At 62.5% G+C, this 22,349-nt stretch overlaps 2 protein-coding genes across 2 annotated transcripts in view; one reads left to right on the plus strand and one right to left on the minus strand.

Moving 5' to 3' along the window:
- CORO7 (coronin 7) overlaps positions 1 to 22,349 on the minus strand; it is a 58,578-nt gene that overhangs the window by 3,613 nt on the left and 32,616 nt on the right. The window contains exons 10-23 of the mRNA XM_068566017.1: positions 5,270 to 5,324; positions 4,689 to 4,746; positions 4,467 to 4,612; positions 4,287 to 4,379; positions 4,001 to 4,132; positions 3,055 to 3,181; positions 2,499 to 2,674; positions 1,898 to 2,006; positions 1,707 to 1,793; positions 1,484 to 1,626; positions 1,306 to 1,410; positions 1,143 to 1,228; positions 209 to 350; positions 22 to 111 (exon numbers count right to left, since the gene is read on the minus strand). Coding sequence (XP_068422118.1) covers positions 22 to 111; positions 209 to 350; positions 1,143 to 1,228; positions 1,306 to 1,410; positions 1,484 to 1,626; positions 1,707 to 1,793; positions 1,898 to 2,006; positions 2,499 to 2,674; positions 3,055 to 3,181; positions 4,001 to 4,132; positions 4,287 to 4,379; positions 4,467 to 4,612; positions 4,689 to 4,746; positions 5,270 to 5,324 — 1,549 coding nt within the window. The remainder of the gene's footprint in view (positions 1 to 21; positions 112 to 208; positions 351 to 1,142; positions 1,229 to 1,305; positions 1,411 to 1,483; positions 1,627 to 1,706; positions 1,794 to 1,897; positions 2,007 to 2,498; positions 2,675 to 3,054; positions 3,182 to 4,000; positions 4,133 to 4,286; positions 4,380 to 4,466; positions 4,613 to 4,688; positions 4,747 to 5,269; positions 5,325 to 22,349) is intronic.
- On the plus strand, positions 10,301 to 21,272 carry VASN (vasorin). Its single transcript, XM_068524432.1, has 2 exons — positions 10,301 to 10,453; positions 18,594 to 21,272. The coding sequence occupies exon 2, from the start codon at positions 18,604 to 18,606 to the stop codon at positions 20,632 to 20,634; it is 2,031 nt and encodes a 676-aa protein (XP_068380533.1). The 5' UTR covers positions 10,301 to 10,453; positions 18,594 to 18,603; the 3' UTR covers positions 20,635 to 21,272.

A 22,349-nucleotide genomic window follows, 5' to 3' on the forward strand; every position in this document is an offset into this window, starting at 1 on the left:
GGAGCGTGTGCGAGGGCTCACCTTGTGGGGGTCAGGTGATGTGAAGCTGTTGCACTCCAGGAAGAAGGGGGCCTCGGGGAGCAGCTCATACAGGAACACGCGGGTGTCGCCCTGGGGGGACGGCAACAGTGAGGTAGCCAGCATTAGCTGCCTTTCCCCCCACCTCCTCTCACCTGCCCAAAGCCCCCGCCTGTGCACCCCAGCCCACCTTGCCCGTGAGCAGCACCAGGCGGGTATCTGGGTCATAGCTGGGCAGCAGGGTCGAGGGAGCCACATCCAGCCCCAGCACTGCCAAGGGGCCACTGGCCAGGGCCTCAGCCGAGTACAGGAGTAGCTGGCGCTCACTTCGGCTGCAGGGGGGCAGAAGCAGGTCCTCAGAGCTGGAGGGGCCTGGGGCATGGCAAGGACTCCAGCAAGGCCCCCAATCTTGTGGGGCTGGAGGCCTGAGGGCCTCGGGGTGGGAGGAGAGGCCTCTGCCCATCCTCCTTCCTAACCCAGCCTCAGAACCACTGGCCTGGCCTAATACAATAGCTTTCTAACCTGCCGCCCCGCCTCCTCCCGGACCTCTGCCCCCTCTGTCCCTCCTCAGCACACTCCTGTCCCATGGCCACCATGGCTACTAAGTCTGGACTTTTCTCCCCACATTCTGTTCCAGGCCCTTTGCTCCAGCCAGGCTGGTCACCTTCTGGGCCACTCCACCCAGAGGTGAATGCCCTCTCCTCCGGGTCTGTGTTTACCAGCCCCTTTGTGACCCAGTTCAGATGATATTTCTCTTAGGAGGCCCTCCCTGATCCTTCCTCGAGAGCACCAAATGCCCATCCCTTGGACCTCTTCAGGAGTCTTGGTTCTGTGTTTTGTGTGCTTCGTCTGATCCCCACCAGATATGGGCTCTGCAGCAGGGATGGCTTTCATCCCTCTGGACCCCTAGTTGATTCATTCCTCCCCATCTCCTTCCCTCCCATCAATCCACCCATGCACCCATCCATCTATCCATCCACATATCCATCCATCCATCCATCTGTCCAATAAATGAGAGTTGGGGATAGCTTCTGCATGCCTGACAGGTGTATGTGTATCTGGGGGAGGGGGCACAGGTGGCTGCTGAAGTCTGGGGATGGGAATAGTGGTCCCGGAGTTCTCACCTGTCAAAGCCAGACACCAGGAGACAGTGACCATCACACACCCAGACAATGCGGGCTCCACGGGCCCCCTCAGGCCCTGGGCCTTCCTGTTGGAATATAGTACATGAGGCCCAGCTGGGACCCCCGCCAGGTCTGAGGGCCGCCCCCAGCCCCTCCTGCTCACCTGCAGGGGCTCAGGGCTACCCCGGGGCTCGTAGATCCGCAAGTGCCCATCCTTGCAGACAGTGGCCAGCTGCCGCCCATCAGAACTCCAGGCCAGGCCAAAGATCTGGGGGCAGGTGGGGACGTGAGAAGCAGCCTCTTGCCCTGTGGCTGGGCGCCTGCCCCCAAAGCTGTCCTACCTGATCCCGGTGGCCCTGCAGCCTCAGCCGCTCTGCTCCAGCCTTAAGGTCCCAGATCCGAATGGTAAGGTCATAGGAAGAGGAGGCCAGCACATCAGCTGCCAGCGGGTGGAAGCGCAGAGAATAGATCTTCTCCGTGTGGCCTGGGGGCGAGGCATGGGGTGACACTGAGCCCCTCAGGAGCCACCGCCCACCCCCCGGCCCCCAGCCAGGCCCCCCTGACCTGTGAGCACGGCCTCGGGCATGGTGAGCACCTCCTCAAGGCCCTCTGGGGGCACCCGCCACAGCCGGATCCTGGCATCCTCCCCAGCTGCGGAGAGCACAGGTTCATCACTGCTGACCCAAGGCCCCCCTTCTCTGTTCCCACTGAGGGCCCTGGGACCCTCCCTCAAGCCCAGTGCCCAGCCTCCTTACCCACAGCGAGGTGGTGGGGATCAAAGGGGTCCCAGGCCAGATCGGTCACGGCTGCCCCATTCTGCAGCGTGGGCAGTACTGTGTCGGGCAGACGGCCGGGCTTCCGCAGCTGTGGGAGGTGCCCCCACCCCGAGGCCCATCAGTAACGGGCAGGAGAGTCCGGTCCCCAGGGCTGCAGGGCAAGCAGCATGCCTGGGCCCACACCCTCTGCAGCTGATGATGCACCACCAGGTGGCCCAAGCTCTCTGCCTCAGCCACCTTGCGCTCTGAGCCCCAAGCGCCAACCATGAGGCCCCCGGAAAGTGAGGGAGGCAGCATGGAGTGGTGGAAACAGCTCAGGCTTGGGGCTCAGGTGGCCTGGGTTCAATTCCCAGCTCCACCACTTACACAGCGTGTGACCCGGCAGGTGACTAAGCCTCTCTGTGCCTCACCGCTTTCATCTGTAAAATGGGGATAAGAGTAGCACCCCCCCCCACACTCACACCACATGGGATGCTGGGCACTTGGTTTGTGCTTAGAGAATGTGAGCTGGTGTGGGCAACTGACGCCCTCAGCGTCCTGCAGGGACATGGGGACAGCGCGGCAGGGTGGGGCCCCTCACCTCAAGCACGGCCACCTGCCCACCACTGCTGAGCAGGGGCATGGCCACACGCTGCCGGTTGGCACAGAAGCCATCGCTCTCGCCAGGCGTGGTGAGGTTGAGCCCCTTGAGGTTGGTGATGTGGCTGTCTCGGTGCAGGACGGTGCCCTGAGCGTGCCGGAACTTGGAACTGGGGCCTGGCGGGCAGCAGGGACACGGAGCCACGTGAGGTGAGGGTGCCCTGCCTGCCTGCCCCGCGCTGTCCTGCAGGAGGACCTGGACCAGTCCTGAGTCCGGGCTGCCTGCTCCCCTCAGCAAAGGACCGTGCGGGCTGTGTGCCCAGGTCTCTGCCAGTCCAGCCAACACAACTCGTCCAGAATGAGACTCGAGGGATCTCGGAACGTTTAGGCCACCCTCTTACAGGTGAGACTCTCTTCATCCCGCAAAGAAGTGACTCCTCCAGGAGGGGGGGCGGGACTGTGGGGGGAGGCAGGACTGGGGTGCAGAGGAGGGTGGCTGGGGTGGGGGTGGACAGGGCTCCCGTGGTAGGGGGTTAGCCCCGCGCTGAGGCACTTACCCAGCAGGCTTTGCAGGGACCTCTGGCTGGGGCTGGTGCCGATGCCGCTGGTGCTGGAGAGCGAGGGCCCCAGGCTGGAGGGCGTGGAGGGCGAGGTCAGCAAGCTGGGAGGGGAGGAGAAGCCCTCCTGGGGGAGAAGCTCCGGTCAGCCAGCAGCCCCGTCAGGCGGGTGGTCAGCCAAAGAGAGAGGGGATGCCGGGGTCATCACTTTGGGACACTGGGGTAGGCAGGAAGCCCCACCGTGGGATGTGGGGTGGGGACGCAATCGCTGATGGGCAGGAGGTAACTCGGGGTGAGCTGAGCGTTAGCACGTGGGACAGCAGGTAGCAGCTGCTGCTCCTGGGAAGGTGGGCCCTGAATGGTCAAGATCTTTCAAGAGGGGCTTCCCTGGTGGCGCAGTGGTGAAGAATCCGCCTGCCAATGCAGGGGACACGGGTTCGAGCCCCTGGTCTGGGAAGATCCCACATGCCGCGGAGCAACTAAGCCCGTGCACCACAACTACTGAGCCTGCGCTCTAGAGCCCGCGAGCCACAACTACTGAAACCGGTGTGCCACAACTACTGAAGCCCATGCACCCTAGAGCCCATGCTCCGCAACAAGAGAAGCCACCGCAATGAGAAGCCCTTGTACCACAACGAAGAGTAGCCCCCGCTCGCCGCAGCTAGAGAAAGCCTGCGCACAGCAACAGAAGACTCAACGCAGCCAAAAAAATAAATAAATAAATTACTTTTTAAAAAAAAGACCTTTCAAGAGAAGCTAGAAATCCAGCTTTTATGTGAAAGTCTCACTTTCTAAGCGTTTGCTCAATTTTGAGAACACTGAGGTTCTTCACTTGTGCTTCTTGCGTTTCTGAGACCATTGGGCAGGCCACACACTCCTGCCCTGACCTGGGGCCCCTGCTGCAGCATTGCAACGGGGAAGCCAGGTGGGCTATGCTGATACTCACGCTGGGGTCCGCATCACCCACAGGTGTCTCTGCAGGCTGGGCCTCTTCCGGGGTGGGCCCTGCAGGGGGCACCAGACGGGAAGTGAAGCTGGGGTGGGGTCGGCAGGCCGGGTGGAGGCTGACCCTCTGCACCTGTGGGTAGAGGCCGGCAGGTGAGGCAGGAGGGCTTGGGGTGGGGATAGGGGACACCAGGCAGCTGAGTTAGTGCACAGCTGGACCACGTGCCACGGACGCGGCTGCTGCCGGTGGTGCAGGCCAGGAGCAGTCAGCCAGGCCTTGGCCCTACCTGCTGGTTGCTACCAGCCCACCAGGCATGGGGGTCGGAGGCGGGCACACAGCCTGCAGTGTCCGGGAACAGGTCCTCGTGGAACTCCACAGCCTGGTGGCACACAAGCACACAGGCAGTGAGGTCAAGTCCCCCAGGCTCCCCCAGGCCCTCCCAGTCCCTCACGCAGGACCCCCTCACCTTGCGGGGCACGTGGTAGCTGATGGGCACGATGGCTGTGTCGCTCAGCTGCAGGACGCGAAGCACCTCGCAGCCCATGACGGCCAGTGCTCGTCGGGGCACAAGGGCCACCCCCCGCAGCGCGCTCTCCAGGAGGCACTGGGTCACTATCAGGGACACCGTGGAGGACAGTCAAAGTGGGTCGGGGAGGGGAGGGGGGACAGGGCGGGGAGCAGGGCTTACCTGGGCTCAGTGCCGGCTGCTGGGGGGCCACCTCATAGCAGTACAGCTGACTCTCGCCCTGAAACGATCCCCACCCAAGTGCGGCTCGCTGACTGTGCTGGTGGCCTGGGCTGCCCGGCTCTAGCTCCAGCCGCCCCGTCCCTCCCCAAAGACAGAGTCACAGAGCCATGGCCAACGTCTACAGGGCGCTGATGTGCGCTGGGTGCTAAGCTGAGCCCTTGGTAGACTCTGCCTCGCCTGTTCATCATCACGGAGCACGGAGTGAGCACCAGGGGTATACGTTCAGTAGGACAAAGTGCCTGCTGTGTGCTGACTCTGCTCTATTCTCGGCCATGTCTTCACGAAGCTGACGTTCTAGGGAGTGACCCCGACTGCATGGAATGGAGACTTGGAGCCCTGTGTGCCTGGAGCCCCTGGCAGGGGTGGAGTCTGGGCAGCACTGTTCTAGCTCCTCCTTTCCGGGGTGGATAGCATCCTGCACTCCCCACTCTCCCAGTTGGCTGGCCAGGTCAAAGGTCGGGGCCAGGTCTGGCGAATGAGGGCACCAGCCGACATGGGTGGGGGCTTGAGCTTCTCCTCACCTTTCCCGCCAGGACCAGGAGCCTGGAGTCTGGATCCAGCAGGGGCATCAGAGACCTGGGGGAGAGACGGCCTGTCGTAGGGATACAGCCAGTCATTGGGGCCAAGGGGCAGGGGAAGGGCTGAGAGCATCGTGACTCTAGATCGGGGCTCAGGCCAAGCACAACAGTGGCCAGGAGTGATGCAGCCCCTCCAGTTGCATCCAGCCTGGTCCCCAGGGACCCTCCACCTCCTCTCCCTGCGCTCCCGACATGCTGAGCACATCCTCACGTCCCAGCCTTTCTTTCCCAGGTCCTCCGTCTGCCCAGCTGCTTCACCCCAGGACCGTGCTGGGCCTGGGCACAGGGGAGCTGCCCCCTCCTTCTGCACCTCAGCCCTGATCTCTTTCCACGCTCAGCAGCTCCAGGAAGCCCCCCGACATACATCATTCTGTCCCTGGTCTCACCTCCACCAGCCTAAACACCAGGCCCGGGAAGGTAAGAGGGGTGCTGGAACTGGGGACCCCCCTCCATCCCCACCTGGCACAGTCGGCCTGGGCACTCCAGGACCCAGGTTTAGGGGCCCTCTCCTCAGTCACCCCTGCTCCTGGGCCTTGATGCTGTCCTAGAGACTCAGAACTCCCCTAGGCACCATCTCTGAGCCCCAGTGCCCAAGCCTGAGCCAGGGGCCAGGAGCAGGGGCTCCCTCCTGCCATGCTTCCCTGGCCTCCCTGTTCTCTGTCCCCCAGGTGGGGCCCTGGGGGCGGGGGCAGAGGCTGGAAGCCCCCAGAGCCCCTGCTGTTCTGTGTTGCCTGTCTCGGCCAACAACCTGTTGCTCTCCAGAGATTTACCACTCCTCTTCCCCTCCCAGGCCCTGCAGGGCCCCTTGCAGCCCCCAGCCCTGACCGCTGTTTTCCAGGCCCAGAGTCTCCTGGATGTGGGGCACCCAGGAGAACTCAGACTGGTGTCTTCATCTGTTTCTGTTTCCTGCTCCTGGTCTTCTGGTCCTGCTCTCACATCCCTGGGGACCCACGGGCCTGGACCCCCACCTCAACGCTGACACTCATCCTCCAAAGGAACCCCGTCCTCCTCACTGTGGTCCCAGCAGTCAGAGGTCGCCCAGCTGTGGCAGCTGCCTCCATCCCTCACCCAGGCAACAAAGGGTCCAGCCCACCCCCTCCCCTACCCGGCCAGCTGCCCACCACCCCTCCCCACCCCGCTGAAAGGGAGTCACAGAGTGGACTGGGAAGCTGGGTGGGTCCCTGGGTGGCTCCACAGCTTCCTGGAGTGCCCTGGGCTGGTCACCTGTCAGTAACACAGCCTCTAATTGCCTTGGGCCCAGCAGGGTGAGCTGGGATCAGAACTGCCCTCTTGACCTGGTCTGACCACTGCCTGCTGTGGGGGAGAGGGGGGCAGGGGGACAACGTGGTCATGTGACCTCGGGTGTCCCCCACACTGACGCTGGAGCCAGTGGGGCCAGACGCAAGTCCCTTCAGCAGTTCTAACAGGACTTTCACTCACCCACTAGTTCATCCACAATCATCCACTCCCTTGGTGAGCTGGTCTGCACCCTGCCCTCAGCTGGGCCGGCAGGCGTGACCAAAGGTGAGTGCAGCAGACCCCACCTCTGGCCTCAAAAGCTCACGGCCTGGGTGAGAGGCAGACAGAATTCCACAGACAAACACGTGAAGGAAAAGTTCTCTGAGGACACACAGCGGGGAGCAGAAGGGCGTGACTCTGGCTGGCCACAGGGGAGTGGGTATTCTCTTGACCCAAAGGTTAAAGAGAAATCAACCACGTCAAGGGCAGAGCGTTCCAGGCAGAAAGGGCAGCATATGCAAAGGCCCTGTGGCAGGCAAGTGCACAGCCTGTTTGCGGAACAGGGAGTAGAACGACATGGCTGGTGGTCTGGGCAGTAAGGGTGAGGGGCTGAGGCTCAGGATGGGGTGGGTAGAGGTCACACAGAGCAGGGCCTAGTACATCAGGAGGAGGGTTCTGTCTCCCTCCATTGGATGAGCAATAAAGAAGCAAATGACACATCTTAAGTGAAGAGGGACAGGATCAGGTTTGTGCTGAGCAGAGGCCACCGTGTGGAGACAGGCAGGAGGAAGGAAAACAAGAGTCTGAGAGCAAGTATGCTGGGCGGGGACTCTAGTCACCCTGCTGCTGCCTTGGCAAGAAATGGGAAATTGGCCTGCAGTTTCCACCCTGGCATCAATGGCTCACCTATGCTCTAAACCAACCTCTTTAAGAGGCTTGACCTGGCACCCCTGTGCACCTGCCCCATGAGCCCCAGCCGGCTGGCCCACTGACTCAGGTGCTAGGGCCGCGGGGGCAGGAAGTCAAGGAGGGCAGGGCTGGCTTCTCTGACAGGTCAGGCCAGTCTTCTTCACCTCAGGCAGAGATACCTGAGAAGCTCTGTCAGGCGGGAGCGTCCTGCCCACCACAGCGCAGGCCAGGAAATGGGGTCATGGCACCCAGCCCCAAGAGTTGGCCAACAGCTGGCACGGGCCTGACCCCAGGCCTTGTAAAGAGAGCCAAGCCAGGTCTGGGTCTGGAATGCAGAACCAAGCCCCAGCCTGGCATAGGGCCAGAGGGGGTGAAAGCTGGCATGGGTACCTCTCCTGCTGCCATGGCAATGGGGGAGGGCTGGCATCTGGGCCTGCCACTGGGAAAGGCTTTGACCCAGATCTAGAGGTCTCCAGACTCAAAGCCACAGAAGGTCTAGAGCCCAGACCTGACACCTACCCCTGAGCCCAGGTCCCAGAAGATGCAGAACCATGGTGGTATCAAGTGGATCACGTGGGGGAGGGGTTACCCCCTGACACTCCCATCAGCTTTCCCAATATTGCTGCAAACAACATAGGAAGTACCGCAGTGAGTCTGCCAGGAAATGCAGTTTCAAGAGCCCTCCTCTGGTTCTCCCTGCCAGCCCATCTCTCCCACTCAGACCCACCACCTAAACATCCTGGCATTGCCACTGGTCCAAAGCAGAACAGGTCCCCTGTTCCTGTCACCCAGGCTGGGCAGTGGGGACCCCCTTGAACCAAACCCTGCCCCCTACTCCCTTGCTCCCTTAGAACCAGGTTCTAAGGCAGGTGGTGCCTTGAAGCCAAATGAAGACAGGATGGACATACTGGGGAGGGGGGCCTTCTGGAAGCTGTCCTTGAACCTCCGGGTGGACGGGAGCATGGCCTGTGTGAGTCCAGGCTTAGGATTGGGGCGGGGGATGGATCCTTTAGGCAGGTGGGATCTCACTATCAGCAAGAAATGGCCACAGAGGCGAGAAGCTTCAGGACCTGTCAGGAAGTCCTGTTCCTGGAGGAGAGTCAGGCTGGGGTCTCCTGAGGGCCTTAGGGGACACAGGGCCCAAGGGCAGAGGCATAGGGACAGTCTGAACTGACCGCAAACTCAAATGCTTCAGGAAACTGAAGGAGTGCAGCAGCCTGGTGTGAGACAACTAGGCTTGGTGGGGACTGGGGCCACCTGTGAGTCTGGGCCTTGGTCACAGGGGGCAGCTGCTGCTCAGCCTTGGCCGAGAGATCCCACTCAAGGCAAGCTGGGAAGTCCCATTTTAATGTGAAACCACTGGATTTTTCAATGTTGGCAATGGCTTCAAAGTTTTAAAAAGTCCCACAGGAGCAAAATGAAACACACCTGAGGGCCTGCACTGGCCTAGGAACGGACGTTTAGAGGTGTGCAAGGCACACTCCACATCCACATATAACAACAAAAGCATGGGGTGCAGACCTCTGCCCATCCTGAAAGGGGGCCATGTTGGGGAGAGGTCCTGAGGAGGCGAAGAGCTGAGAAAGAAAGTCTGGGAGGTAACCGTTGCAACTCGACCCTGCTTAGCCCTGTTAAGAGACTGGACATGGAGGCTATCCTGCCTTCTGGAGGTGATCCAGTCCTTCAAACACCATGCAACCCCTCCACCCCCGCAAGTTGGTGTGGCCCAGCCTGCTGGGATAAGCCTTCAGGCCCCCCGAGATTTGAGCTGGCCCAGCCAAGCCCTGACTGCGGGCTGGGCTGGACGGGGTGGCGGGTGTCCTGGAGCCGGCTGAAAGTTAGGAGCTGAGCTAGGTCCCCAAAGGCTCTGAGGCATGACTCCGACCACAATTGCAGAGGGGGAGGAGGGCAGAGTGTTTTCCTGGAATCCTCCAAGGCAGGGGATTTTTCTGGACTAGCCCAGCCCCTGGCACCCGTCCCTTCTGCCCCATTAAGGGCCACTGTCAGCAGCACCCAGGCCCCACCTACTGACAGTGAGGCCCAACCTCACATTTCAGCCCAGCACCCCCCAGCATATTCTGGCCTTGAAGCTGCCGGTAACTGTGGATAGTCTATCACGTCCCCTTCCTGGGTGTCGCTCCCTTCATCTAAGACATGGGGAAAGTGGTCCAGAGGTGCTCACAGCAAAACGACCCCAGGACTCAGATTTGGCATTAGAGGTTGTACTTATGAGGCTCTCAGAAGGGATCTGTGTGTGTGGCCTACCCAGGAGTTTCTGAAATTGGGATTAGCTACCAACAACAACACGGAGAGATTTCACATAAAAAATCCGTATTTCCAGTTTCTCCTGAAAAACCTGAAGCTCTGGCAGACTGGGACAGGTCATAGCGGCTGAGTCTTACACCAGTCTCCCCTCCCCAGGTCTCCACAGGCTCTGGGGTCCGTTCCTCGAGTTTTTATCACCTGCCTGGTATGTCACAGGCATCCAGGTTTGGGATGCTTGGTCTCACTCATTATTCGCTCGCTTTTTCACAGGGAAAAAGGGATCTGCCAGGGTCATATTACAAACTAGTGGCAGACCAGACTGGACCACGGGACTCCTGACTCCCGACGGAGCCAAGCAAGGTCTCTCTTGCCCTCCTGGTCGGGAGTTGGCGGGTTGAGGACCAGGCTGCTTGGCCGAATGACCCTTTCAGCCGAGAGGGGCGGTGGGCCTCCGTCGGCCCCGCCTCGGCCAATAGGGAACAGCCCCGCCCCCCGCCCATGGCGGCCCCGCCCCCCAGACTCTTAAGACAGAACCCGCCTCCCGCGAGCCGACTCCGCAGCCCGAGCCTTGGGGCGGGGAGACGCGGACGCGGCTGCCTCGGCACCTCAAGACCTCAGGACGCAGGACCCCTCCGGCCTCCGGGCCAGGAAGCACTGAGGCCGCGGCCCGTCCCGCCCGGCTCCCGCCGCCGCCGCCGCCGCCGCCGCCGCCCGGTGAGTGTCTACCGGGCTGGGGGGCTGCGGGAGGGAACAGGGGACGGGCTGTGCACACGCGCCGATCACGCGCGCGGACCCCCCCGACCTCCGCCGCGCGCACACGCACTCAGGGCGGGCACGCGGCCCCCAGTCCTGCACGATCACCTGGGTCAACTCGGGGACGCACGGCGGGCGGGCATCGTGCGCCCCCGGCCCGCCCCCTTATCTGGCAGTTCTCGGGCTCCGACAGCTCCACGGCCGGGGTGCGCGCACGCGCGAGTACGCGGCTCACCGGCCCGCGGGGCTGCAAGCAGACAAAATAAACACCCCCTCCCTCCTCCCACGGCTGGGCCCTCCGGCATGACCAGTTTTATGAAACAAACCCCTTTGAGGGGATGGCCAAGCCACAGTCTTAGGTTACTTTTACCTCCTGGAGTGACACTGGTTCTGGGCATGAATACCCCCAACCCCTGTCCCCCTGTGCAGATCGACGGCCTGGGGTCTGTCCTGAGGGCTCCTGTCACTCAGGGCAGAGCAAGGGGCCCACAGGCATGCAGCCCTTGAAATGGGGTACGGACCTTGGCTGACTGGGTTGTACTCCAGGTATCAGGGTGCCCCATCTCTGCCCCTGCCAGGGAAGGGGCTTTGCTCAGGCTGTGAACCCAATGGCCTGGAGCCAGCCTAGTCTTTTGTGTCCCTGGGCTGGCAACACTGCAGCCTGAGGGCTGCTGAGGTCCCCTGTGGTCACTGGCAGGCCAGATGATTGGTGCCAGCCATTCTGCCTCACCCCCATTTGTTAACGATTACCACACCAGGGTAGCTGACTACCTCTCCCGCTGGGGCCAAGGGCTGGAGTGTGAAAGGTGGGGAGGAGGAAGTGGCCCTGAGGGTCCCTCTGCTTGCCTTCTGCACCAAGGGCAGGTGAGGCTCTGGAGCGTGGCACCAGGACCCAGAGCCCCCTCCCCAGACCAAGAGCTTCTAGGGCTGGGGGACTGAACTAAACCTCAAGGTCCCTTCCCACTAGGCTGGACTTTGGGCGTTGGGGGCAAAGAGGGGTGGCTGGGCGGGTGACCTCCAAGGGGGGTCAGCAGGCCCAGTGGGCCATGACGTCCAGTATGGGCCCAGCTGTTGGCAAGGCCCAGCAGGGCTAAGGCAGGCAGTGTGGGGGATGGGAGAGTAGTCCCCTGAGTCTGCTGTCTTCTCCCAGGGGAATCAGCCCCTGGAGCTTCTGTAAACAGAGTGTCAGAGGCAGGAAGAGGGCTCTGGTAATGAGCAGCCCAGCTGGATTCCCTCCAGACCATTATCTGGCCTCTCCCGGGCCCAGGGAGGGAGGATGAGCACACACGTGCCAGGCTGGGGGCCCGGGCACTGCCTGTCCCCACCTCCCCTGGCCTCATGTTTCAGTGAAACAACTACCTGGGACCAGTGGGCAGGTGGGGGCTGGTGTCCCAGGTCATTTGCTGGAATGGCACCACTCTCTCCAGACCCTGGACATGGAGGAGGAGGGGTTCAACATGAGAAGCCCCTCAGACAGTGCCCAGACCAGTGCTCTCCCCAGGCAGCCCCCCTCTGGCAAATGCCCCCAGGGAGATGCCCTGGGCAGGAGATGCATCCAGCTCCTGGCTCCCATTCCTGACACCTCCACTACAGTCCTGGGTGAGCTAAGACAAGTCCCAGGTGAAGAGAGTTGAGTCCTTGTGGGGGCTTTTAAGTGGGTAGCAGCTCCTGGGATCAGGACAGCAGGGTCTCAGCTGGGGCCTGGAGGCAGCTGCCACCTCAGTAGGCCAGCCAGCCAGTTCCCCCTGGTGACCAGAGAGAAGGCTGGATGAGCCTCTGCCCACAGAAGCATCCCTGACCACTGGCAGGCCCTGAGCTCATGGGAAGGACAGCAATGCCACTTAACAGGGTTAGTGATCCCTCCCGGAGCCCCCCTCAGAGTCCCCTCCCTGGGCCAGGGAGCCCAAGGCTCTGCACTGCCAAGAAAACCAGCTCCCCTCACTGCTGTGGAATTTGAGAGTTCTTGGAGAAGGGGGAGAGCATGTGTATGCGTGTGTGTCTCAAAGCACAGCCCAGTGGGCGTGTGTCTGGCGTGGGCATGTGTCTGCGCGCGTGTGACCAGAGCAGGGCTGTGTTTGGGGGCGGGCAGGGGTGTGCTGAGGGTGGGCGGGGGCTCAGCCTTCTTCCTTTTATCAGTTTCCACATTCCAGAGTCAGCCGGATTGCTTTTCCTCAGCTGGCTGGGCCGCCTGGCCGGCCAGACCCGCCGGCCTCCCCCGCTTTTCCTCATTCCACCCTGCCTGGGTATGAGGAGGCTGGAGCAGACTCCCTTGGGCCACCTTAGGATTGGGGGGTGGGAACAGGCGAGGGGCCAGTTCTTCTCCAAGGTGGGGAAGGGCCCCCACCCGTCTCCTCCCGGGGAACGCAATAAGGCTCTCACATTCCTCGGAGGCTGCCTGAGAGATTTAATTAAGGAGGAAGGAGAGAGCTAGCCTGCACTGAGAAGAGGCTGAGGCTGGGGTGGCCACTGGGGCCCCCCTGGCCGTGGGCCTGGGTGGGCAGCAGTGAGAGGTGAGAGGCAGGCTTGTGGCTCCCCTAATCAACCCCACCTGCCCACCGATCAGCTCACAGGCCCCAGGAAGGGCCTCCTTCGCTGCAAGGTAACCGAGAACCCTGGGCGTGATGGAATGAGAAGGGCAAGACCCCTCTGGGGCTACCTCCTTCTCAGACCCTGTCTAGGCCCCAGACAGCCTGTGCCCAGCCGGCTTGGGGCTGGCGGCCTCCCTTGGTGACTAAGGTCTTCCTCTGGCAAATTCAGGGTTAATTGCAGAGTTAGGGCCTTAGTTGATGGGTGCTTGGCCCTGGGTGGGGACAGGGCAGCGAGCAAGCCCCATGTCTGAGCCCAGCCCCAGTGGCATCACACCTGCACGTGCTGACGGTGGCATCTGGACCAGCCCATTTCAAGTTGGGCCGCAGCCACCACATAGCTCCCGGGGCAGCAGGTATCCTCTTCCAGCAGAGTGGCACCTCTGCTGACTGAGAAGGCACGTCCTGCCACCCTGAGGGCTCACTTGAGCCAGGAACTGGCCTTAGTCACTGGCCTCCCTGCCCTGGGCTGACAGGTCTAGCAGCTGCCAAGTCACCCACAGTGCCACAGAAGACACCCACCTGGGGCCAGGCAGCTCCTGCCATGGAGTGGGGAAGGGGGAGGAGGTCCAGCTCCTGCTCTTCTGGTGCTGCCAGCTGGCCATACCTGCTCAGGGATCTAGACTCTTCCCTGGACAGGGAGACAGGCTGACATACAGACTATCCCCCTTTGCAATATTCTGCCCCAGGATCTGAGGCTTAGCTATATGGGAGACCCACCCAAGGAGCTTCTCTAAAACACAACCCTGCCTGGGTCTCACCCCAGAAATTCTTATTTAATTGGCCGGGGGAGGGTGTGGCGTGAGCATTAGGAACTTTCTAAAGCTTCTTGGTGCTTTTGATGTGCAGCTGGGGTTGAGAAGCCCTATAGGTGGGAGACGGAAGGGAAGCCCGGATGAGGTCGTGGTGTGGAGTGTCAAGACTTATCCATAGCGTGAGTAGAACCAGCTGGGGGTGGTGATGGAGTAAGTAAAGCAGAGACGCCAAGACTGGTGGGTACCCCCACCACCAGTCAAAGGGCAGGGCTTAATCAAAGGGCAGGGCTAGGACCACCCCCCAAGAGGGCTATCTCCGAGGACCTGAGGCTCAGCCCCCTCGGCCCCTTCCATGAGGGCCCAGGATAGAGACCCCAACCTGCTGGGCCAAGGGCTGCTTCTCCCCAGGGATGGGGAGACTGGTGGACCCAGCCCGGGCCCGGAGCCTCCTCAGACACGTCAGCGAAACTGGAGCCAACTGTCCTGGCTGCCGGCATGGTCCCGCCTGCCTGGGGGGTTGGCAGACTCCTGGGCTGGGCTGCTGCCAGGCCTGGCCGGCAGTGCTTCACCCTGGCGGGCCGGCACTGGGAGCCAGAGGCCCAGAGCCGTGGGGTCAGATCTGCAGCCCCAGACCCCTGTACCCACTCCGCAGCATCGGGTACGGAAAGGGACGTGTGCCTGCTTCTGTCTGCCCATTCCTGTTCCCCACGGGCCAGGCACAGGAGATGCTCCAGCCTGAGGTCTCATGTGGTCACCCGAAGGCCCGAGTTCCACTCACTCGCCAGTCCCTGCCTGACCCAGGGCCTATGAGTGGGTGCCTCCAGGTGTCCCACACTTGGGCGTGGGTGGGGACACTCTGGGTCCCCCTGAGAGCTGAAATGATGATGTCCTTACTCACAGAGCCCCTCCTTGTGCTCCCCCTCGTCCCCCGTCACATGCTGAACTGCCGGCCAAAGGACAGCTCACTTCCCCCCACCCCCTTCTAAAACTAAAGGCACCTTCCTCCCACCCCCCAGGCTGCTCTCTCTAGCTTCTCCTGTTCTTCCACGCCTGAGGATGGAGGGCAGCCTTTGCGTAGAGGCCTCACCCTGGGCCCAGGGGCCTCCTGTCTGTGCCTAAATCTGCGTGAAGCCCCTCTCACACCATGGCATCCTCACCCCATGCATGTGGAGGGCAAGACTCAGGTTTTATGGGTGACACCCTCAGTAGGTAGTGTTTACTGACCACCTAGAATGTCCTCCAAATACAAACTAAACAAGCCCTGAGACTCAGGCGCTGTACCCAGCCTCCCCCACTTCACAGATGGGAACTGAGGCGAAGGGCTGTGGCCAGGCTGTCATGCAGCCAGGCTGCGAATGCAGGCAGTCAGACCCCAAAGCCCCATCCCAGCACTGTCCCCTGGAGGGCCCTTGTGGTGGGGCCAGGCCAAGGCGAGTCCAAGTGGAGGGGAGGCCCTGGACACTCTGCCCTCCTGCCTCCACCCCCCCTCCACCCTCAAATCCCAGGGCTACCTCCAGAACTCTCCCCACACCCTTTGCAGAGGGAAAGGGCCCACCTCCCTGCCTCGAGTCAGCAGATCAGATATCAAAGCCCAGGCCCCTGGTCCTTCAGGGCTGCTGAAATTGCAAGGGCCAGGGCAGCCATGACCCCAACGAGACACTCCCACCCCCAATGCACACACACACCAGCACGCACCCAGACAGGCGGAATCGCTCCCAGAACTTGTTAAAAGAACTTCCCCATTTTAAAACAAACAGAACAACACAGAACCACAACCCTGGGTGCTCAGAACAACTCCAGAAGGTGAAGCAGGGCTGCTAAGAAAAAAAGCCCACAGGTGATAAGGGATCTGGGAAGCTATTTAGGGGCAGAGCTGGTCTCCTGCTGCCCTGTCACCGGCCCCCTCCAGTCAGTCATTGCCCTCTGGGTCCCCTCTGGGGGCTCTCTGATCTGTTCTTGGTGGCAGAGCACCCCGGAGCTGACAGCCCACAGCTTGCCATTTTCCCAAGCCCCAGTGCCAGCTCCTTGCTGGATGGGTGGAATGGGGCTCAGGCAGAGGCACTCATCCCTGCATCCTGTGGACTTCCTGTGGAAGCAGGGTAGCTGCTGCCTACTGGGGTCTCCCCAGCCCAGAATGCCAGCTGCTCTTGTTCTGACCCAGCCCCCACTCTCCATCAGCTTACCCAGATTGCCTCTGCGGCCAGACAGACGCCCGGTGTTCCTGCCTCCCTCCCCCATGATGACTTTACTGATTAAAGGGCCAGCAGACTACAGGTGAAGCTCAGAGCCCATGCTGGTCCCCGCCTCAATGCAGAATGGGAAACACCCCCCAGTATGCATCCCAGGCCCCCAAGGACCACACACCTGGCTCCTCAGAGCTAAGTGCTCCCAATCCTGGGAGGTGTCCATTCTGGAATGCCCAGGTGGACAGATGAGGAAACTGAGAGAAAGCAGCTGTCTGTGGCCTCACAGTTCGGGTGCCCCTGGCCCAGGGCTGCCTGACTGGAGTGTGAGCTTTTAACTGTGATCTTTTATAAGGCCCAGGGGAGCTGAAGCTGTAGGGGTGGCCAGGCTGGCCAAGTGTAAGGTCCCCTCCCACCCCAGAGCCTGGCTGCGCCCTTCCTGACCCTGCCCACCACCCCCACCCCCGCCAGGAGGGCTAACTCAGGGGGAGGCAGCTCACCCACCACGTGCATGAGGGGGTGGGGGTCGCTCACAGCCCACATCTGGAGGCCAGGCCATACCCACCGCCTTCTGAGTCAGGGAGGGTGGAGCGGGTCCCCACAGGGAAGGAGGCCAGGTGCGGTACACACAGTCCCCCTGGGAACGGTGCCGGCAGGGCCGGGGGCACACGAGGCCTCCCGGGTTCTGGCTGAGGTTCATCTGAGGCTGAGTGCAAGATGCTCCTCCACCATTCACTCAGCAAAGATGGGCTCTGGGATACAGGGAGCAAAAACAGACAGGGCCTCCCCTCAGGGAGGGTACAGCAGAATCTAAAGAGCAGAGGAGGTGGCACTGACTAGGGTCAGGGAAGGCCCCCCTAGCTGGCCTCTGAAGGGCAGTCATCAGTGTTAACTAGTGAGGGGCAGAGGGGACCCTGCAGGTGGGCAGTGCCTACGCAGGCCCAACCTGGTGATGGGCTTTTACTCAGAGCTGGCCCAACACCATAGTGGCCTCCTGGGGACCACCTGCCCCTCCTCCGCCTCACGTTCCAGGAGCCCACATCCCTGGGGAGGGGCAGCCCGATGGACGGCATTGGGCAGAACATGGGCTGGGTAGGGGGTCACGCTACCTGTGTGGCTGGATGGCTGGCCAGCGTGGGGGAAGGGGAGGCTGAGCCCCAGCACAAAAGGCCCTTGTGTGAGTAGGAGGCACCTGGAGGGGAGGCATGCCGGCCTCTCAGGGACTTTAGGGAACCAGAGTGTGGGGACCGCTGCTGGGGTGGCCACCGGGCTCCCCGCAGGAGCCTGAGTGAAGGGGGGCCCATGCTGTGGCCCTATCCTGTCTCGGGCAGTTCCAGCTATGAGTGGGAGCCTGGAGCGGCTTGGGGAGCCGCCCCCACCTGGGCAGGACTGGGCCCCACATCAGGAGGGCAGGCCCAGCCACACCTGGACGTGGTTAAGGACCTGGGCTGTGACTCAGATTTCCCGGCAGTGCAAAGGCAGCAAGTCACTGCACCTCTAGGAGCCTCTTCTCCTGTCATCTGGGAGTGAGGAGAACAGCTTCCACCTGGAGTGGCTGCTGGGGGAGACCGTAGACGTTCGGTGCTGCGGGCACGTGGGAAGGGCTGCTGCTCAGGGCTTGGCCTAGAGTGGATCCCAAGAAATGATAGAGGATCCGATCTGCGGAGCGTTTCCAGGCTTGACACTGCCTCCGGGGCCACCACACAACCAATGTCCCCCAACCTGAGACCTGGGTCAGCCCAGGGAGGCTGGGGCCCCCTCACCTCTAGTTCTTTCATCGTGGCTCAGAGATGGGGGATCTGAAGACCAAGGTTCCCTGCCTCCCCCCTTCCCACAGGGGGACACCTGCCAAGGGCTCCAGCCCTCCTCTGCCTCCCCAGGGGACTCTCCTGCTGGCCATGTCCTAGGCAGGTCTGACTTCACAAGTGGAAAAACACCGATCCCAGAGTTTCCCCGTGAAGTCTTCCCGCTGTGGTCTCTCCTCACTCGGAGGACTCAGAGTGCGGCGGCAGCGGCCGGTGGCCCAGGGCAGGCAGCTTCTCTACTTACGTGCTCGGCCGCCTGCCTGCCTGGTCTCTCCCAGATGCTGTGGGAGGGGCTGCCGCTCCAGAACCCACCATTCTCCCTCCTTCCCTGTCCACCTCAGCAGAGATTTTTGGGGTGGTTTAGGGGGAGGGCACAGAGTCTGATGTTTTTTGACCATGTGTTCTCTCTGAGCCACAGAGAAGCCAAAGGGCTGGAGTTAAGGAGAAGGGGGTTATTTGTGGTCACTGAGTGTTTGGGGGCCAGGCCCCCCTCTGTGTGCATCAGCCCACCGAACCCTGGTGTCAGCGCAGGAAGTAGCAACTGATATCATAACAAGGTCATGTGATTGCTCAAAGTCACATAGCGAAGAAGTGACGGGGCAGGGACAGGAACCCGGCCAGGGCACTGGGGACCTGACTCATAACTACTGTATGCTGTTGGGTTTGGGGGCAGGGAGTGAAGGGGGCTGGGAATTCCCTTCCCGGTCCTTCCTGGAGTGGCTGTCCCCTGGGGCCCCTGACTCACGGTCTCCCGCTTTCCTCTCTGCTCCCAGGGACCAGAAGATGCGCTCCAAGACACCCCCGCCCCTGTTGCTGTCACTGCTGCTGCTGCTGCCGGCCCTGGAGCCCAGGGTGCAGGGCTGCCCAACCGGCTGCCAGTGCAACCAGCCACAGACAGTCTTCTGCACCGCCCGCCAGGGGACCACCGTGCCTCTCGACGTGCCGCCCGACACAGTGGGCCTGTACGTCTTTGAGAATGGCATCACCACACTCGACGCGGGCAGCTTTGCCGGCCTGCCGGGCCTGCAGCTCCTCGACCTGTCACAGAACCAGATTGCCAGCCTGCCCGGTGGGGTCTTCCAGCCACTGGTCAACCTCAGCAACCTGGACCTGACTGCCAATAGGCTTCGGGAAATCACCAACGAGACCTTCCGCGGCCTGCGGCGCCTGGAGCGCCTCTACCTGGGCAAGAACCGCATCCGCCACATCCAGCCCGGTGCCTTTGATGCGCTCGACCACCTACTGGAGCTCAAGCTGCAGGACAACGAGCTGCGGGCGCTGCCCCCGCTGCGCCTGCCGCGCCTGCTGCTGCTCGACCTCAGCCACAACAGCCTCCCAGCCCTGGAGCCCGGCATCCTGGACACCGCCAACGTGGAGGCGCTGCGGCTGGCCGGCCTGGGGCTGCAGCGGCTGGACGAGGGGCTCTTTGGCCGCCTGCGCAACCTCCACGACCTGGACGTGGCCGACAACCAGCTGGAGCTCGTGCCGCCCGCGATCTGGGGCCTGCGGGGCCTGACGCGCCTGCGGCTGGCGGGCAACACCCGCATCGCCCAGCTGCGGCCCGAGGACCTGGCTGGCCTGGCAGCCCTGCAGGAGCTGGACCTGAGCAACCTGAGCCTGCAGGCCCTGCCGCACGAGCTCTCGGTTCTCTTCCCCCGCCTGCGGCTCCTGGCGGCTGCCCGCAACCCCTTCAACTGCGTGTGCCCCCTGAGCTGGTTCGGCCCCTGGGTGCGGGAGAGCCGCGTGGCACTGGCCAGCCCCGAGGAGACACGCTGCCACTTTCCACCCAAGAACGCCGGCCGGCTGCTCCTGGACCTTGACTACGCCGACTTTGGCTGCCCGGCCACCACCACCACGGCCACGGTGCCCACCATGAGGCCCACGGTGTGGGCGCCCACAGCCCCACCTTCCAGCATGGCTCCCACCTGGCTCAGCCCCACGGAGCCGACCACTGAAGCCCTGAGCCGACCGCCCCCTGCCCCGCCCACCATGGGTCCTGCCCCCCAGCCCCGGGACTGCCCGGCGTCCATCTGCCTCAGTGGGGGCACCTGCCACCTGGGGGCGCGGGGCCATCTGGAGTGCCTGTGTCCTGAGGGCTTCACGGGCCTGTACTGTGAGAGCCGGGTGAGGCCAGGGCCGAGGCCCAGCCCTGCCCCGGCCACCATGCGGCCACCCCAGCCCCTGCCCCTCGGCATTGAGCCCGCCAGCCCCACCTCCCTGCGGGTGGGACTGCAGCGCTACCTGCAGGGCAGCACCGTGCAGCTCAGGAGCCTCCGCCTCACCTACCGCAACCTGTCGGGTCCCGACAAACGGCCGGTGACGCTGCGGCTGCCCGCCTCACTCGCAGAGTACACGGTCACCCAGCTGCGGCCCAATGCCACCTACTCCATCTGCGTCCGGCCCCTGGGGGCCGGGAGGGTGCCTGAGAGCGAGGAGGCCTGTGGGGAGGCCCGCACGCCCCCGGCAGTCCGCTCTAACCACGCCCCAGTCACCCAGGCCCGAGAGGGCAGCCTGCCACTCCTGATTGCGCCCGCCCTGGCTGCCGTGCTCCTGGCCGTGCTGGCTGCCGTGGGGGCGGCCTTCTGTGTGCGGCGGGGGCGGGCCGCGGCAGCTGTGGCTCAGGGCAAAGGGCAGGTGGGGCCAGGGGCCGGGCCCCTGGAGCTGGAGGGGGTGAAGGCCCCCTTGGAGCCAGGCCCCAAGGCAACTGAGGGTGGTGGGGAGGCCCCGCCTGGCGGGCCTGAGTGTGAGGTGCCGCTCATGGGCTACTCGGGGCCCGGCCCCCAGGGGCCCCTCCCAGCTAAGCCCTACATCTAAGCCTGGGAGTGATGGACGGCCGAGGCCAGGCTCTCGGCCCCACTGGGACTGGCCAGGGCCCTCCTGCTGCCAGATCAAGGAAGTTCTCAGATCCGTACGATGAGGACATGTCAGGACCGGGGCTGTGTGACCACAGCAAGTCCCTGCCCCTCTCTGGACCTTGGTGTCCTCATCCGTAAGAAGCTGGGACCCAGGTGATAACCTCTAAGGTCCCCCCTGCCCGAGTGCCTAGAGGATGGCGTCGGCCCCGTCTCTGCAACATGCAACCTCTGGGGTGGGGCAGGCCCTGCCGTGTGCTGGTAACACAGGCCCGGGGCTGCCAAGCCCCCCACCCCAAGGAGACTCTGGGGGCCAGTGAAGGAAGCCCCCAGAAAAGAGAGCAGAGGGAGAGTGGGACTGGGGATGGGGTGGGTGACCCTGCCTCAACCCCAGAAAATGAAGGAACAAAAGAAACTGGAAAGAAAGATGCTTTAGGAACAAGTTTTGCTTTTGTTTTTTAAAATATATTTATAAAAGATCCTTTCCCATTTATTCTGGGAAAATGTTTTTCAAACTCAGAGACAAGGACTTTGGTTTTTGTAAGACAAATGATGATATGAAAGCCTTTTGTAAGAAAAATAAAAGATGAAAAGAAACAAGCATGTTTCTCAGGCATGGCCCCAGAGTACCTGGGCTGGACGGAGGGAGGGTGGGGGCTCGCAGGGTCAGCCTAGAGGGACAGCCCTCTCTGTGGGGAAGCTGGGGGCAGGGACCCCTCTCCCCAGCGGGCACCAGGCCCTAGTCAGCATGCCCTAGGCTGTCCTGCCCTGGGTTGTGTCTGCTCAGTCTGCTCGACTGAGGTGCCCGGACCAGCCTCCCAGTGAGACTGGGAACCAGGAGGGAGCAGGGATAGGAAAGGGGCCACTTCAACCTCCGGGCAGAGGAACGGTTAGGGCAGCCTTACCCTTCCCAGGCCCAGTCTTCTGCCAGCAGGAGCTGCAGGGCTCCTGGGAGAGGCTGGGGAGATGCTCGTGGCAGATGCAAGCCAAGACGACCCCCAAGGGTCCCTCCTCAGAGATGGGTCTGATGAGCAGTTCACCGCCTGCCTTCCTCTGTGGAGGAGGTGCCTTGAGCCATGTCCTGCCAGGCCCTCGTGGATGGTCCTGGACCAGATGGCACACATGGCCCAGCCCTTCCTGCAGTCCTGTTGCCCCTCTGCATGGGCTCAGGCTGGGAGACCTTGCTCCCAGCCTCCTGCTCTAGCTACAGAGAAGGGGCCTTGGTAGAGGAGCAGCACAGATCCTGAATGGCAGGAACTCTTTGCTGGGTGAGGAGGCAGGGACCGAGCCAGGGCTGTTAGGGGCAGGTGGCCCTGTGATGCCCCTTTACTCTCTGCACTTGAGTAAAGTACCCAGGCTTTCCAGAAACCCCGGGAGTGTTTTCCAGGAAGCCACAGGCCAAGGTGGGGGCAGGGCCCCCAGGGATGCTATGCACAGCCCTGGCCTGGACCAGGTGCTGGGAGCTTAGGAACAGTGACAGACACACGCGCCCAGCACCTTTTCCTATTACCCTCTGGCAGGAAGGGAGGTGCCCCTGGGGCCATAGAGAGGCCCTGCAAAGGCTAGAGCGAGCCTCCCTGCGGCCCCATGCCCATCTCCCTGCATGGGTCATGGCCCCTGGTCCCCAGCCTCACCCTGGCGGGAAGGAGGCAGCCCAGCCAGGCCTGGGGAGCAGGC

The sequence above is a fragment of the Eschrichtius robustus genome, chromosome 16, assembly GCF_028021215.1.
Source record: "Eschrichtius robustus isolate mEscRob2 chromosome 16, mEscRob2.pri, whole genome shotgun sequence".
Classification (NCBI taxonomy): domain Eukaryota; kingdom Metazoa; phylum Chordata; class Mammalia; order Artiodactyla; family Eschrichtiidae; genus Eschrichtius; species Eschrichtius robustus.